General features: G+C 42.3%; 1 protein-coding gene across 1 annotated transcript in view; it reads left to right on the plus strand.

The window, feature by feature from the left end:
- Positions 1-17820: 17820 nt before the first annotated feature.
- DUSP6 (dual specificity phosphatase 6) overlaps positions 17821-18039 on the plus strand; it is a 4189-nt gene continuing 3970 nt past the window's right edge. The window contains exon 1 of the mRNA XM_026864861.1: positions 17821-17950. Within this exon, the coding sequence (XP_026720662.1) occupies positions 17821-17950 (130 nt within the window). The remainder of the gene's footprint in view (positions 17951-18039) is intronic.

An 18039-nucleotide genomic window follows, 5' to 3' on the forward strand; every position in this document is an offset into this window, starting at 1 on the left:
TCACTGGAGAGATGCTTACGCACAGCTCCCATCTTCACAGTATTTTGTTTTTAACTCCTTGTGCTAAATGGCATGGTTCAACGCTGGGCTGGCTAAAAGCACTCATGTTTTTGTCATGTTCTGTTCCCAGAAGTCATTGATGTCTTCAGAGGGAGCAGTGATGCTGATGCTGACTGTCCCTGAGAGTCCTTTCTCACAGAATATTTTGAGAATCTAGATGGCCAAAAAATCAAATTTTACTTTTAGAAATCAAGTTATATAAAATAGTAAAAGGAAGTTATCAGTGAACATCTTGCTTTGAAGCACTGTTTATAAAGATTAATAAAATGTTTACATATTTTACAAATCCGTTTTTGACAAGATTTTTAATTTGTAGGAAAACTTGACACCACTGTAGCTTGTCTAGATTGAAAGAAAAATTAATTTCAACATGTCAAAAATCCCCCCAAAGTGGAAATTCCTAGTTCTAATCTACTCTGAAGATCACACAAACAACATTTTATATTTTTATGGCAGCAGATCAGAACAGCATCATTCCTTTCTTCCATATGGCAGGGATGATGCAAAATAACATCTGGAGAAGAAAAAATAATCTGTGACTAGTTGGAATACAAAGGAAAAGAGCTTTGTTGACATTATCTTTGCAGAGCATCATCCCTCATAGCTCAGAACCTCTTAGCATGAGTTTGGCATAAGCTGTGCCATGCCAAACCTTGGGGTTCAAGGCTACAAACTTCAGGCTTGCTTCTGCACCACTGACAGCTAGAGGTGCAGAATCTGGTCCTGAGCAACCTGCTCTGGCTGACCCTGCTCTGAGAAGGGGTCTTGGACTGGATGGTCTCCAGAGGTCCCTGCCAGCCTTGGCCTGTTGCTTAAATAGTCCCTTTTCTCCAAACATTAATCACAACCTGTCTCTTTTTTGCTGTCTTCCCTGCTGTCTTCTCTCCAGGAGCCACCTCCCCGCAGTCAGCTCAGGCAGTAGTGGTGGCCACAGCTGTCCCCTGCCAGGGACACTTGCATCAGGCTGCACCTCTCCATGCCCAGCATGACCTTTGTGCTGCCTGGTGGGCCCTTGCTAATGGTAGGGTCCCCCTGGTGAGAGCACGGTATTGTGAAGAGGCTGTGTTTCCACCACCCAAAACAGGGAGCTTTTTGCAGCAAAATGTCTGCTTTGAATGACCTTCTTTGTCATTGAAGAAGATATGTGCTTCCAGGCGTTTTCAGGGTGAAGGCATGGCAGCCACCAAGGGAGCAGTACTGGGCCAAGCTAGAGACCCCACTGAGCAGAACCAAAATAATCTATTACTTCATAGTCCATTAAAGAGTGAATGGTCTAAAAGTTACTCTGCACTAACGGCATAAGTCCTCCATGACTCCCTTCCAAAAGGCTGAGATGAACAATTCATTTGTAAGGGTTAAAATGTCCTCAAATGCGAATGCAAAAAGAAAAGGCTCATAAGATCCACCATTCAAATAAAAAGTGACAAACAGAAACCACTACCTCTTACTTAAGGCAGATCCGTGGAAAAAAATATATTTGCAGAAATCTAAGCAGCTGCCCTGAAATCTACTGATGCTGCTTCTGCTGTGCTCCTTTGGCAATTTGTGAGATGAATTTGGGACCTAGGACATCTTACCCAATTTATATTCATTTTAAGGCAGAGTTTAATGCACCTCTTGCTTATGGAGAAGAAATTAAGAACAAGAACACCCTGTAAGAATAAAATTTTCAAGATACTTCTACAGACATAGTTAGCTACATGCTGCAAGTAGGTGTTCCATGTTCATAAGTGAATTTGGAAGTTAGAGAGGCAAACCAAAATGTGCTGCTATAGGTGTCTGTGTCCCTGTGAGTGTGCGTGTGAGTAACAGATAATTAGGTAGCAAGTGGACTAAGCAGCTGGTATTTCTATCTATCTTGATGAGATAAAAAATTAATTCAGTTTTAATTTCTTGGAAGTTGGAAATTTCTCTGATCATAGCATCTACTATGTAATTCTTAATCTCAAGTAGTGCGGTGCTGAAGTATGCTGAAGGCCATGGATAAGTATTTGATCTATGGGTAGTCACATACATTAACAGCAGCAAATCACCTTTTATTTATACTAAAGCAAAGAAGAAAACCCCATGTCTGCTATGTAATAAAAAAAAGTGAATGAATAAAAACCCATGCCCAAGGTCCTGGGCTACCTGAGAAAGCAGGTGCAAAACTGAATGATGCAGGTGAAGTGATCACAAATCGAAACAGAATAGCTCCTGAGCGGGAAGTGTTTTGCATCAGATGCAGGGGCTGAAAAGGTGTGCAGGGGGAACTATTGCCCCTGTGACTGGCTGCAGAGCTGGGCCCCCAGTCTGAGATGCCCAGCCTCAGGTCAGCCTCTGCACCGAGCACTCCCAGCACCAGTCCTCCTCCTGGGTGAGGGGAGCTGTTCTTTGTCAACCTTAAAGCAATACCCAGGTGGGTGGGGGCTAATGGCTTTTCCATTATCTGAAGAGTTTACAAACAAGTCTTCCTTCCCTGTTCTCCCCCACTCAAAGGGGGCTGGAGCCTCTATGGAAGGCAGACTGGTACGGGGGGATGTGGACCTGATCAGGACTGGTGAACACCTGCAGGGAGCTGAAGGAGCCCCAGGGCTGCATCCAGGGGAGGTGACCCCAAAGCCTCTCTGTAACTCCCATCAGTGCCTGTGAGGCCATAGGTGTTTGTCTGAACTGCAGCATTTTCCACAGGACCCCCCAAAACAGAAAAGCTGTGCTCTTTCGGTGAGTGCAGGAGCATTGCTGCCACTGCACAGAGCTGTCTGGTGCCCAGGGGGGAGCAACCTCTATGCCAAAAGCCCCAACACAAAGTCATACCACTCACCTGCCTTTTGATACAGGCCAGGCCCTACATTTGAGAGGATGAATCTTTTACTGTCAGTGGATTTTATGGCCTGCCAAATCCACTTCTGGCCACATGTGAACACAAGCTGTGGTAAGTTGTTATTTCAGTTCTGAGGAAGTTACAACTTTGAAGCAGCACTGAGGAGAAACCTGCTGCAAATGATTTTGCTGTCCCTGGGCCTGATGCTGCATACGTATCCCATCAGGTTTATCGCTGTGGGTGTCTCACGGACAGTACGCGGGTTGCGGTGGGAAACTTGCTTAGTATTTGAGTCTGCAAATTCTGCCAACAAGTAGAAGTTGTCAGCATGATCAAGCCCAAATATCAATATCCTAATTCCTCAAAACAGTATTTGATTTTAAAATTTACCATCAAAGAAATATCAATAATAGGGGCTTCATTCTATGAATTATGGTAAGCTGCCTTTATGATTTCAAGACTTTCTTTCTTAGGCATGAAAGCTAGAAAGACTTGTTTCAGACACATGAAAACCGAGACTGTCATGAAATTGCAAGACTTGAGGAGCTAGGGCTTAGTGGAAAACAACATATGTCATGAGATTCACACTAAAACTGGGAGAGTGAGCTGTACTGCAGTGTAACTGCAGCACAGGTGTGCAGAACTGCAGTAGCTTCATCATCAGGAAATAAAGTTATGCCATAGAAATGTCTCTTAAGCCTTTATTTCATGCAAGCCAGAAATTACACTTCTTTACAGCCACAGAAGCCAGCCAACAAAATCTGCAGAGCCCATGCTACCCTCCCAAACCCTCCATACTACCCGTACAAAGGCACACAGGAACTAGCTAGCAACTGCCCCTCAAAGCTGCATTGAGGCTTGTGTTTTCACAGGGAGTTTGTCCTGGGGATTATTAAGAAATCTTTCTCTTAGGTTTCCCTATCAGGTTTTCAGATCAGCGCTCTTCCCAGCCTCTCCTCCTCTGCGCTGCTCGCAGTGTGGAGTGCTCTTTTCCTGTTTACCCTCACATCCCTTTTTATTACTAGGCAGGATTTTTTTTTTTTTTTTTTTAAAGCACACTCAGGCGCCTGCTTGTTTTTTCTAAAGCTCTACAGGGATTTGTTGGCGTCTTTTGCAGCAGGTCATCCTGTTTTTAGGCAAAGTTCCTGTCTTGTTAAAAACAATCATTTCTGGATGTCTCTGGCTCCTGCTTTTAATCATCCTGAGTCCTTGAGCCTGCAGTCTGCATTCCAAGTATTTAGGTTTTGTTTGTTTGTTTGTAGCTAAAAGAAAAAAAAAAAAAGAAAAAAAAAAAAAGAGGAAAAGAAAGGAAAAACCCACAGAACATTTTCAAACTACCGCCCTTCTGTGGGACAGAAGACCTCTGTACACTGCAGTAACACAGGCCAGCTGTGCACAGGCAGTGGCAAACTCAGGACAAAGTCTATGACGAGCAGACAAAACAGAGGCAGCAACGACAAGCCCCTGTACCACCACTCAAAAATGCCCTTGCTGCTCTGGGTAGAAGCAAGCTGACTGCAGATGCCCAAGTCCTGGGTAAGTGCAGCCAGCAGAGCTCCCTGCTGCCACACTCTGCCTCGACCTGCAGGGCACAGCCAGAAGTTGGGAGGTACCAAAGTAGGGCTGGCCCATCTTTTGGGCATTGTCTGCACTCTGAGCACCTCGCCAAAAAAAAAAGAGTAATGCCATCTTGTACAAGGGCAATAATTTCCAGAGCAGATCAAAGTTCTGCGCATGGCTTTCAAACCCATGAATGGACAGTAATAGGGTCAATATAATGCTATATAACATTGGGTTTTAATTTTACGTTGAGAGAAAAACTCAGACAACTGCTTCTCATGCTGACACCTCCTGTGATGAGTGGACCGCTATCATTTTAATTCCACTGAGGCAGGGACAGATATTTTGCACAACTTCATTTCAGGCAGAGGCAGGAGATAACACTCCATGGTTCCCTTTATAGCCCTCTGTAGAAGGTATTCTTTGTTAGGAGGCAGCTAGCACCCCTAAATTAGGATCCCCTGCTGGGCTCTGCTGTCTCTCTTCATTACCCCAGGGAAGGGGGCCAGTGTCCTGCCTTTTAAAACTTAGAGGATGTGAATAAACCCTCAATAATTGCTGAATGCCAGTGTTTAACAAGCATATTTAGTACCTTCCACATATAAATAAGATTGGGGAAGTCGGTTCACAGAGGGTGATATGTCTCTAGGCAAGTCTCTCACCTAGCCTCAGAGGAAGGGCAGGATCTGACAGGCTGTGCTATTGCCTGCAGTGCTGCAAGGAGGACTCATGGGAGCACAAGACTGAATCCCTGAGCTCCTGAGCTAGCACTTTCCAGTCTCTTACCTATTTGGAAATGCTGTTGTTACAATGGCAAAAGGTTCACACACACACACACACACACACACACAAACAAACAAAAAAACCCAAACAAAAAAAAAACCAACAAAACACCACCAAACAAACGACTAATAACTAATTCTCCTTACTGGGACCCAATTTGCACTACAGCAAGCTGCATCTTAAAAGATCTTGGGTCACCTCCTTGGACCTGAAGGAAAGCTCACTTTCAAGTGTACCTCCAGGGTTTTGTGCACTGTTATGTTCCAGGAGGTGATGAAATGTGTTTCAAAATATATGTTTAAAGGTGCCACAGCCTGCAGCTCCATTAAGAGAAAGGGTCTATTGTGTGCTTCCTGATGCTAAACACTCATGCAAAATGATCATCAATCAAAGTTTCAGGCTTTGGTAAATTTACCCCTGACAGTTCTTATAGGAAGATGTTACACAATACCTAACCCAAATGCTTTGATCTCCTAAGTCAAAGTCAATATGTCCAGCTGGATAAACAGCATTAAGTCCAGCACTGCTTCCTGTGTAAGTGATAAAAAATTGATAAAATCCTGACTTTCAGAAGCACAGGTGCTTTAAATCAATGGAGTACAGTTCACCAAAGCTATTAATAACACCCTAGAAATCCTGACTGGAAGCAAAAAGCTTTGAAATTTTCATGCTTATTAGTTCAGAAGTGGAGTTTAACTTGTCAGTTTTAGGCTGCCACAACCACTGAGCCATGCTCTGGGCCAGTATCAATCAGAACTGTGTCATTTGCTTAATTGGACCAGAGTCCCAGAGCTGAGATTCAGACTCCTGCACTACCAGTCTCCCTGCAGCCAACAGGATCAGCTTTCAAGGATGTGCTTACAGAAATATTTTAACAGCCTGGTCCCTAGTCCATGTTAGGGGAGTCCTCTCTTCACATGCATTAGATGTGGTGTTGTCCCTTTCCCTTTCAGAGTCCTACCATTTTTCAAACTCCACTTAATCTTCTTGGACTCCTAACTGACCCTGCTGAGAATGCTTCCTCCTTGTCTTCCTTGTATTATCATGGGCCCATAGCCCTTCTTTCTGGGAAATAGCAGGGCTGGAGGGGTTCAGGAAGGTTTCCCTCCCGCTGGCTTACCTGCTTCCCAGCATCAATAATCTATTACAGATCCTGTCTTACTGTCCATTCCCCTCCTCCCCCAATAATAATGACATTCTTGAAAGCTTGAGATAAATATTCTGTTACAAAACAGATGATCAGAATGAATATTACTTTCATCCTCTAAGTCCCTACTTGTGGGGGAGTGGAGATAGTCTGTTTAGCCATATGGATGGCTTTCCATCATAAAAAAAAAAAAAAAAAAAAAAAAAAAAGTGATCTTTGGGTTGCTTCAGCTGAAGTTGATTCTTGGAAGGTAAGATTCACCCTGGTCCAAGGGCCACTCCACAGCAAGTATAACCCACATGAAAGTCCTTTAAAACATATGGAAAATTTCAGAAGAACATGGACCTTGTGCTAAGAAAACCCTTGGAGGAAATCTTTGACATACAGATCGTAGGAATTAATTTGAGTTCCTCTGAAATGATACACCCATCTTCTCTCTTCCAAGTATACAGTGACTGTAGGTTCCTAGAAGTGCTATGTCTTCTAAAAAATCCCAACAAATTGCTTCCTAGAAACCCTTCTTTGGACTTGAGGGAAGAAAAGGAGTCAGAGAACAAAGTCCTCCCTGCCACTTCTCAAGAAGCATTTTGTACTTCCTCCAAAAGTGAACTAGAACAAGCCCACGAAGAAGTATGAGGTGCCCTCTCAGCAGCAGAAATGAAAACAGACACCTTGAGTTTCAACAAATGCACTTCCTGGGCAGATAATGATGGGCTAAAGAATCTCTAGCTAAGAATATGTTGGCTAAGGCATTTTCTCCTCATGCCAGTAAGAAGAGCTCAAGACAGAGACCAGACTAGGTGGGCAGTATGTTCTTAGAGAGACCACATTTCATGGGTGCTGTTATCTCAGGTTCAGCAGCCCCACTTTGTCTAGACCTTGCTCTTTCCTCCCTGACCTAGGCACATTTCCTAACCTCCAGCAAGAAAAAAGTCTCCTGGCTGCTCCCAAACAAGCTCTTGCTCTGAGGGGTGGCCTGAGGCAAAAACAACCTCAGCAAATGTTTAGCTCCCTCCTTGATGGCCCATGTAACCCTTTCATCAATGTGCCTCACAACAGTCTGTGTAGGATAGACATCAGATGCCCAGGAATTGCTGCCTGACAAACTCTTCAACCCATAGTGAATGGAGGCAGCTCACAAGTTTCTGGAGGCCTGAATATAAAGGTCAGGTGGGAATTTGGGAGGAAAGGAGATGAGAAGCACAGATCCACAGGGCAGCTGTTGGCATAGGGGAGGTTTTGGGATTACCTTCATTTTACTTGTAATCCCTAGTTGGAGTTTGCCTTGCACAGCTGGACCTGATCCCTCTGGCATGTTTTTCCCATCTCATCTCTACCATCTCTGTGGTCAGAAGTTCATTTCCCCCTTCTTTCTAAAGGCAACATACCAAATCCATTTTAAAGGATGATCAGAATGACTGATCAGTTCCAAGCCCTGAGAATAAAAAGCCCTTGGTTAATTTCTCTGCACTTTGGGCCTCATTTGCCTTCCAAAGCAATACACAATATATTTTTGCAGGGAGTCAGTTGCAAAATCAACATGGACTATGCTTATAAGAATAAAAAGACAATCAACATCTTGGGTCCTATTTCAGGCACTGCTTTTGCCTTACTGTGTCAGTTAACCTAGCTTGAAAAACTGCTGTAACACCACTCACAGGGAGATGAGGCACTACGCCTAAAATGGTTTTCACAGCACAGTCTGCTGTTATTCTAATGGCTGTGAATTTTCCTATTGTTTCTTGCTATTATTTTAATGTTACAGTTGCTATTTGTTGTGGAATATATCAATGAAGAGAATTGGGTCAATTTACCTACAGATGCCTGGCCACTAAAACCAGAATACCTACTGGTCTATTTGTTTCCAGTCCAGTCTCTAGCTGGACAATTAGCAGACTGTAATCAGTATTTTCCTATAGCAATGTATCTCTTAGCTTTACCAACCAATAATGCATACATTTACTTTTGTAGGTTTTCAGGGGGAAAAAAAAGTCCATCTAACAAAACCCTTCAAAGGAAATACACTGTTATACATTTCTGAGTTGCCCTGAAGCTGAATAATGTGGGTAGTTGACTTCTCCCTACCTGTATGTAACAGTTCTTGTCTACCTGACATAGCAGAGGCACCATTTGTGGTGTTAATGAATCTCAAAGGAGCGGGAGTAATTGTTTTTAAATAATTAGTCTGTGTCTGAGCCTAAGAGAGATTAGTTTTATGAGTGAGCATAGAGAGCTCTTGGTATGCAAGAACTCATGCTTATTTGCCTCCAGTTTTCTTTGAATAACTACATGAATCAACACGGGTGGCAGTTAAAAGCACTGGGCTAGAGTGAAGAGTGCTCTCATCTCGAGCACTCAATGCAGAAGACTTAGTTCCTTTATTTACTTTGCATAAATCCTAGGGAGGAAATATGAGGCACTGAGAGTCCCTTTGTTTTTGTTCATTGGATTTAAGCAATTCCTCCTGCACACACCAGAACAATGAATCCCTTCAGTCCACCAGGCTGCGAGTGATATAAGGTCATGAATTTACAGTGCAGATCTCCAGAATTTTCTAAGTTTTGGAGAAGAAATTGGATGATTGCAGTGACTTCAGATTCAAACGTTGAGTCTGCTATTTTCAGAGAAAAGTAATAAAACATACCCCCTTGTCCTAAGAGTCTGAGCTGGCATAGTGTACATATCATTAAGCCAGAACATCCAGGCTGAAGTTGTCCTCACTAATTAGGAAAATTTCTGGCCAAAAATATATTGGTTGGAGCCCAAAGAACACAGGTTATCTAGTGATACCCTATCCCAGTGATTCCTTACCACATACTGTCACTGGTAGAGTCCTCATTTTACATACTTCCAGTCTTGATAAGGACTTGCTAACATAGTGTGCTGTGGGTGGACAAGCACCCACACAGCTCTTTGGTTTGGTTTTCCCTCTGAACCCACAGAGCATGTAACAGAGCCCTTCTCTCTGTCTGTCTGACTTCAGAAAATGTGCTTTTTTAGGTGAAAAATATCCTACAGTCATTTGTTGCCTCTCCAAGAGCCATGGACAAATGCTGGTTTGATAGCTGATCATGTCAGCTGGACACCCAGCATCATTCAGAGTTGTGACCTAGCTCATTGATTGTACCATGTAGAGAAGAGACAGTATATCAAGGTCATGATCATTTAAAATATTTCATATTTATCCAGATCAAAAAAGAAAATCCATTGACTACTTTGACTGGAGGGTTTTGGTACCAAAGGCACAACTTGAAACAAATAAGAAAGCAAACAGTTATCAGTTTTTGTCTCTTTCATATTTAATCTTTAGAGAGAAATCTTCTCTGAAAATACCATTTGGACACTGACCTACTCTGACTAATTTTGGTATTTTACTCTTGGGAGACAAACCAGTTCTCCTTCTTTCCCTCTGTAATACACATAGTAAAGCAGTTGCCTCATAACTTAATCCACCGTACTTCAGAGGAGTGCTGAACCTGTTCACCTTGACTATAGGCCATAAGGATTTCAAGTGGCTGCATTAACATTCTGCAGCCTAAAAACAAAAAAAAAAAAAAAAAAAAAAAAAAAAAAAAAAAAAAAGAGAAAAGGTGTTGAGGGTGGGTGTGATGATGAAAATGCTGACGGGCCCTTGCATTCAGTGGCAGTAATTAGCTTTACCATAGTAAATTCCAGGCATATGGCACAGCAACTTTCGCACCCTCTTGTATGATTTAAAACGGTTCTCACAAATGTTCGTCTCACTGTAACTGTGAAAAATCTCCTGTTTTCTCAAGGATAAAACTGCTCCAATATCTTGCCCTGACAACTGATGCTTAAAAAAATGTCCCCCAAATCCAGTTAAGGCAATGATGTGTGTTTAATGCAAGCGAACAATAATTAGTATATTTTTGACTGAAAAGAACTCAGTTAAGCTGCCAGAAATGTCAAAAGTTCCTCGCTACCCTGACACTTACGTAATTGTTCTGCAAACACCCACACGCCGGAATAGACCTACTCCACCAAAAATTGCAGGGCTGACTCACTGAGTGTTCCTCTACATATCTGAAGACCTAACCATCTAGGATACATCATCCATAGCGTAATTCTAATGTGATTTCCCTGATTCAATAAAGTTACACTTCACTCAGGAAAGAAAAAAAAAAAGGATAATCTGTATCTTTGGGATCCTGCCCACTTGTCATGGAGGAAACTGCCAAAAATGGCAGTGCTGCAGGGATATCTGCTCTCTGGAAATCTGACTGAGCCCCATACAAGGGCAGGGCTGGGATTAGATGTAGCTGGCCACCATCTTCTGGATTTTTCTTGCTGAAACAAGAGACAGAGGCAACCGTACCTACAACCTACTCAGTTTTGACTTCCATGCTGGGCAATGTTCACCTTTCTGAATGTTGATATTGCAGATGGCCACAAACCTTCTTATTTGCAGGATAGCACTCCCCTGTGCTGAGGTGCAAACTGAAAAGGGAGCAGGGCATTACTGAATCCTGAGCCTTGCTTCCTTCATACTTCTGTCTTATTCCTATTCAAATTCCATTGTGATCCAGAAATGCCTAACTTCTCTGTTCTGATGGGACTGCTACATGAAATGAAGCAGACCGGTGCAAAATGGGACGAGAAGCAAAAACAAAACAACAAACCAACACTTATAACAATTACCAGAGAAAACCTCTAAGAAAGAGCAGGAAGGCTCCAGTGTATCACTGGAAAGCATAGGGAGGCATCTCTACAACAACCTCTTGTGAACACTTGAACAGAGATTTAGCCAGAATAGGAAACTTTGTGAAAATTATTTATACTTTACAGCTATGCTACAAAACTGCTCAGAGAAAGTAATAATATAACTTATCTTTGCAGTATGCTGGTGGCACCAGTGTACCAAATGAGTAACATAAACTGTAACCATGAACAGTACTGTAATCACCATGCCATTGTGCTCTGACATAGTGATGACCTGGTATTTGGATAGGACAGTTCTACCATTAAGTCCTCATAAATATCTAAGCATACTAAAGCCAGGATAAATTTAACAGCGGTAATTCTCTTGTCAACATTTACAGAGATTACACTTGTACACACCCAGTCTTCAAGGTATGTTGTATACTGCAAAGCTCTTAAATACTGAATCAAAGATGAAGAAGTAACTACCATACCCATTTATGACTATACCTTCAGAAGTTTGCCTTTCAAAAGGTCTCTGCACCTTAAATATATGTGCACAATCCAATAACGCCTCAGACATTTTAATACTGCTCTATGTTTAGGGCATTATCCTTTCCGCAATTACACCAAATTCTTTCTACTGGCTTCCCTCTCCCACCAACCAAAGTCTCTCAAGCTTCCAAATGAAAAGAAATTACTAGGTTTATCTGTGAGATTTAAGGGTTCTGGTGACTGACCTCCTGAGACCACTGTAGTTTGGCAGTTTTCTTTTTATATACTGCTTGGTTTGGGGTTTTTTGCAATTTTTTTTGGGGGGGGGTGGATTTTTTGGGGGGGGAGGGGTGGGAGTGTGCAAAATGTAGCAAACTAAACTTGAACATTAGGCCTTTGCACCACACAGCATGAAGACTTATGTCACATGCTGTCCCCCTAGAAGACAGCAACACAACTGGTGCTTCAAATTCAACATATGATTGGAGCCCTTTTTTTGGATAGAGTAGGACATTTTAGCACTAGGTCAGGCCATCAGTTTGGTGCTTCTCCTTCAATAAGCTTTTACCAAATTGTATTTGACAGCAGCAGGTCATCAGGGAAGCCCCCTGACTCAGTAATAAGGAAACTCTGGCATTGCATTTACTCCATTTGGTGCAGGTCCTGCCTGGCCCAGGAGGCGTCTCCATGAGTGACTTTTCATCTGTGAAAAGTAGAGCAGATGTGTTAAATGGGAGTTGCAGGTGCCAGGATATATATCTGTCTGCGTCTCTCCCCCTATGACAACCTGGAGACGAACTGTATGCTCGGCTCCATAGGGTCCCCAAGATACATTCCAGTGGCCATATGAAAAACAGACAGCAGAAAATGAACTTTCATGCTTGGGTTGGACTCCTAATTGCCTCTCTTTGGAACCAGAATGTAAGATAACTGCGTAGCATTTCTTTTCCTGAATATGCCTGTCCCAGGATGAAGATGTTTTTCTTACGTAATTTGCTATCCCTGCTCTGCTCTCTGCACAGCTGATTTACCCTGCACTGTGCAAACACAGTTCTTGTTTACTCTTTTCACGGTCTTGAACGAGCCTTCAGTCATCCCAGGGACAGGCTTTATTCATACGGTCAGGACAAGAGAGAGATTGGGAGCAGGGGACCTCATAAATGCAGAGGCAAATAAATCTTTAGCATTGGGCAGAGAGCTCCTTTCTACACTTGCTTGATGCTGTCAGGTTTGCTTCCTTGTAGGATGAGTGAAAGGTGTGAAAATGGGACAGTGCTATTGAAGGAACATACTTCAGCAGTAGCACTAATGCCTCCCCAGGTAAACCCACAGTTAGTGCCTAGTAAGCCCTTCCAAGCAAATCAAAATGGGCAGCACTAAAGAGATGATAGCATTTTCTCAGCAGCCTCATCTGATGTGATGTATGTACCCAGTATAGCATGATACAGGCTGTCCCCAAACAGCAGGCAACAGCAGAGAGAAACACGTGCAAAACACGTGAACACACTTTGGGCTCTACTGAACTCCTTGGTATTAAGAAAGAAATAACGTAAGTACATTGTTGTCCCCATGCCAATAGCATGATATTCCTGCACAATGGATCAAGGCTTTTGAATAGGAGTTGCTGTTTTCCTCAGGTAAGGTAACAGAACCATATGAATCTAGATTCCAACTAGTAAACTAAGTTATTAATCTAATCACTGCCACCAAATTTAAGGGCATATCAGTACTGTTATGCATTCACAGTCTCACTACCACTTTTAAAATTTAGTCTGCTTCTCTTTTTTGCCTCTTTCATACAGTCCACTTTTTATTTGAATGCTTTCAAATTAACACATAATTATAAGAAATGTATATACACACATAGCCTTCTGTTCTCTTCATGTTTATTAAGATAGAGCTGTCCACTGATGCTATACTTCTGTTGCCAGCAGAATGTAAACCACTGTGATGTGATACACAGGTTAGTGCCGTTAAAACTGCCACTAGCAAAGGCAGTACCTGGTGGAAAAATTTTTTAAAAATTAGGAAAAAAAAAAAAAAAAGTTAAAGCACTAGCCTATGTGCTTGGCATATACACTGTGAGCCTGGCTAAATGTGTGTCTTGCAGTGCCCTCCTGCAAGCTTAGTTTTATGCTCTAAGAAAGGAGAACCCTTCAGCCATTAGCGATCTGCTGTCAAACAAAACTGTTCACTTCTGCACACCCTGAGGAACTATTTGGAGAACTCCCGTATGAGTTAGATTCAGAAGGGAAATTAGTTTATACCACAATAAATCAAAAGAAAACAAAACCTCTTGAATAAATGCATGCCTGTAGTACCTGTTAAGTATTTTAAAGTGTCATTCCTAAGTAATTGCTAATGACATTACTTCATTACAAAGCACAATTAAATATGTGCTTGAGGTCATACAGTTATTTGCTGTTACAAGGAAAGCACTTGAGTCAAAAGGATTTCCTAAATGGAGTCATTCAGTGTTTTATTTCTCCAACTTCAGATATTATTTTAGATGTGAATAACTGGACATAGAATAATCAGTTAAATGCCACTTCCATAAATTGTTTGTTCTTTACATAAAACAAATAAAATGCTTTATAGAGAACTTTTCTTCTCCCTTTGAGGCACCCTGCACTAACCAGTTTTGTACCAAAGGCAAAACTTTATGGCCAGTTTGGTCTAGGATGATTTGTGTATTTCTACTTTCAAATAGATCATTCACACAAACCAACACAGACAGACTGTTAATTCTCACTTTTACTGAAACTAAAAGGAAATTTGAGAGAGATTTACAGATGAACCTAGAGCTGGGAATCACAGACTGTAAGGTAAAAGTAAAGACTGGTTACAGTAGGCACCATTTAGAGACAGTGAAGGGAACTGAGCGGTTCCAGAGTGCAGTTTGTTCTCTCTGAAGACCCCCTGAAAGTGATTATTAAGAGAAATAACTAGCTAAAATGGGAACATCTAACTTCTGACATGAAAGCTGAATAACTACCTAGCCGAATCACAGGCATCTGCTGGTTCAGTCAAAGGTGACAGTCAAGAACATAAAAATTCATGCCTAAGTGTGTGACCTGTCAGTGGAGAAACCTGTCTCCACTACATTTTTCCAAGCTCTTGCATTTCGAATTGAGTTGGCCTCTCAACCAAAATCCTGATGCCAGCATGTTTCCTGCTCCCTGGTCTTGTACAGCAGGCAATCCCAGAGTGTATTTCACTCACCTGATGTTAAATGGTGCAGAGACAGAGGGTGTCTCTTCCACTTTGATTCAGGTCATCAGCGTGATGTGGAAAACCAAGGCTGGAGTCCCTGCTTTCATAAATATTAATTGATAGAATGTGGGAAAGGTCTGACCAAAGAAGCAGACAAACCTTTCCTATTTTAGGGTCTATGTTCTCATGGGAAGACAGGCTCCTATTGAATTTTGCTCCAAATCAAGAAAAGAGGCATGAACCTGCATCTTTAGAGGAAGAAAGCACCTATATAAGGAAAAAACTTTCCCATCCTTGATGCCTAATGCAAGAAGAAATTTCTTCAGTACTTAGCCTCCTGAGGATGCATCTGCATCGCTGCCTCAGTATCCCAGGCTGTGAAGTGTCTCACAGTGGCCCACTTGGCCTGGTTTCAAAATGTCATAGATACCTGCCTTTTTGGTACTTCTCTCTCCCATTACATTATGTAGATAGCCTGTCTGCCTAATTACAGGGCCAGGGCTTCTATTACAGGGAGAGACATAAGGAATTGGGCAAAGCAACACTGAACTCTTAATCTCCACCCTCCATGCAAGACTCTTGTCCTCCGTGTCTGCATCTCTGGCCAAGACAAGCTCGGGTTATAAACACCCCTGGAAATCTATTCAGACCTCTACACATGCTAAGAATGAGCAAAAGGTATATGGTCCTAAAACCAGCAAAATAGGCTTTTTGTGATGAAGAAGCTTTGAGCTGGGCTGAAGAGGTCTCATTCACAGCCAGGGAGGTGTCAAACTAGAACAAAATGAAACAAACCCCACCCAGAAATAAACATTTCAAGGTTCAAAAGTTAACTCTGCCAGTGACTAGATGAATGAGGGGATCATGGTTAACAGGAACAGGCTCTTCTTTCTGTCTAGATACTATAAAAACTTCTGGAAGTTGAAGGATAAGTGACCTCCTGGTGAGGCTTGGGTTGTAGATCTGGTCTCTGACAAAGCATCAAATGGTAGTGTGGTTAACTGAGTCCACTCCTGCATCCCTCAGCAACTAACAGACAATGTGGTTCAGACAGAGAGAGGAAAAGTGAGCGCATACATGCATGAAAACACAAAAATAACCATGTACCACGTAGTTTTCATTGTCTTTTAGAGTTCTTCAGCTGGTGTGTGCTGAGAGAGGTACTACTAAAAATTCATAGGGTGTCGTTTGTGTTTTAGTTGTTTATTTAACTGCTGCACTGCAAAATCTCCTGCCTGGCTCCCAAGCCGCCAAACGCCACCCTCAGACTGCTGCCATGCAATGAGCTGGCTATAGCTGTCAACATTACAAGTCTCTGCCCCCAGCTACACTGGGGAAATACAACTCTCTTGAGTGTGCTTCATCTAACATTTTATTGCCTTCATATACTTAATCTTAATGCTCATAACATTTCAATCAGATCTGACAGTACTAATGATAAAAATATCTTTAAATGCTATTATTATTTATTGTTGCATTACCACTAGGCAGGTACCTTCAGTGGGTTTAATAAACTGCTTGCATAATATGTAGCTTTCAGTTAAAATGTTGAATGACTAAGATTTTTATTTTAAACCACTGCCATAAAACGTCACTGAAAATGCCCTGAAGATGATAATCAGAACATATTTTCATCCTAAAACATTTTAGTCATCATAGAGGCAAGTTTACCTTATATGAATATGGAAGCGTTTGATAGAAGTAATTTGGGGCTTGTTCTGTTTTTGTTTGAATCCTAACTCTGCAATGTGATGTTTTTCTGTGCATCCTCATTTAAGAAAAAGTAATCAAAGTACAATGTAACCCCAAAGAATCATGTTAATTAACAATAACATGGATTATGAGGAACAAATTGTATTTATCACTGCACCAATCTTGCTGGGAATTGTCACAATGTTATACTGAAATTGTCCCTGTCTAAGTTTCAGGTCACATTCACTATAGTTTAATATGACTCCTTCTGCCTGTTTTCTGGATTGATCCCTTTTGTGACAATTGATCATTTGAGAATTCTTTTGGCTGTAGCTCCTGTTGGGATGAAAGTGAACAGAGAAAATACAGCTTATTGTTAGAATGCATGAGTATTACGAAATGGTTGAGATGGTTGTAAGACAAGCATTGCATCACACCGCACCTTAACAGATAACTACAGCTGAGATGGTTTGAGAATTTCAGTTGCTCGTGCTTTGCAGTACTTTCATTTTTAAAGCCTGAAATCCATGGTTAGTAAGGTTGAGGTTTGTGTTATTTTATAAAATTTAAGAAAACTTGATCTGATACACCTGAAAAGGATAAAGAATAAACATGGTGCCAATTGGGGGGGAGGAAGTAGTACTTAAATTATGACCTGATTATTCATTTTACCAGGACTGTGCTTATTTGTCATACTGATGCAGAGCAACCAACAGTGCATGCCTCGAAGAATCTGCTGTCCTGCCTGAGCTTTTGTGAAAACAAAATACTTAAATACAGCAGAGAGGGGGGAGAAAATATCAACAAATAAATAAATAAATATCAAAGGCTCCTGCTTTGATCTATCACTGTTCTGAACATTTAAACACCATACCCTGAACACACAGAGCCAAAGAGCAAGTGAAGCACCTGGCAAGAAAAGCCTGGAATCTTTTTCATGAGAGAATGCAGGACCATGGCGGGCAAGGTGGACTGGGCAATTTGCCCCGCTGAGCAGTGGGACAAGGTATGTGTGGTCTTGTGTCCAGCAAGTTGCACATCAGCCTGGCCAAACCCTCTGTTTAGCAGCTGGGGGAGATTTGTGTAACACTTTCAAAGTCTTTGAAAAAGGTGGCAAAGCAGGGATCCTCTCGAAATCCTTGCTGGGGAGGATGTTGTTAATGCCATCTGGGTGTCAGCCTTTCTTGAAACTGCAGCGACTGACGTGCCAACCTCAATTAACATCACGGATGTTTTCTGCGCAGAACACACAGGACTGTTCATGCCACGATCTGCTCCCAGGGTCAACGCTCTCCAGCTACTTGCGACCCAGGGAACCTCCTTCCGCTGGGGTTAAAAATAACGAGCCCTGAAGCGGAGCAGCAGTGTAAACGAGATTAGACGCTTCAGAACAATTTTATTCCCAAACATGTTGGCGACGGGATTAGCATTTAGGCCAGGCTTCTCCCGGTTTATTTTTGCTCCTCGCTTTGCACTTCCGCGTTTACTAACCCGCACCTTAGCGCAACCCTGCTCCACCCGGTGCCACCCGGCCTCAGGTACCCGGCCCCGCTCCGCCGGGCCCGGAGTCTGCACCCCGCCAATCCCGCCTCCCAGGACGGCGGAGACCGCAGCGCCCTCTCGCCCG

This window comes from Athene cunicularia (genome assembly GCF_003259725.1).
Source record: "Athene cunicularia isolate RWA chromosome 1 unlocalized genomic scaffold, athCun1 chr1_part2, whole genome shotgun sequence".
Lineage (NCBI taxonomy): Eukaryota > Metazoa > Chordata > Aves > Strigiformes > Strigidae > Athene > Athene cunicularia.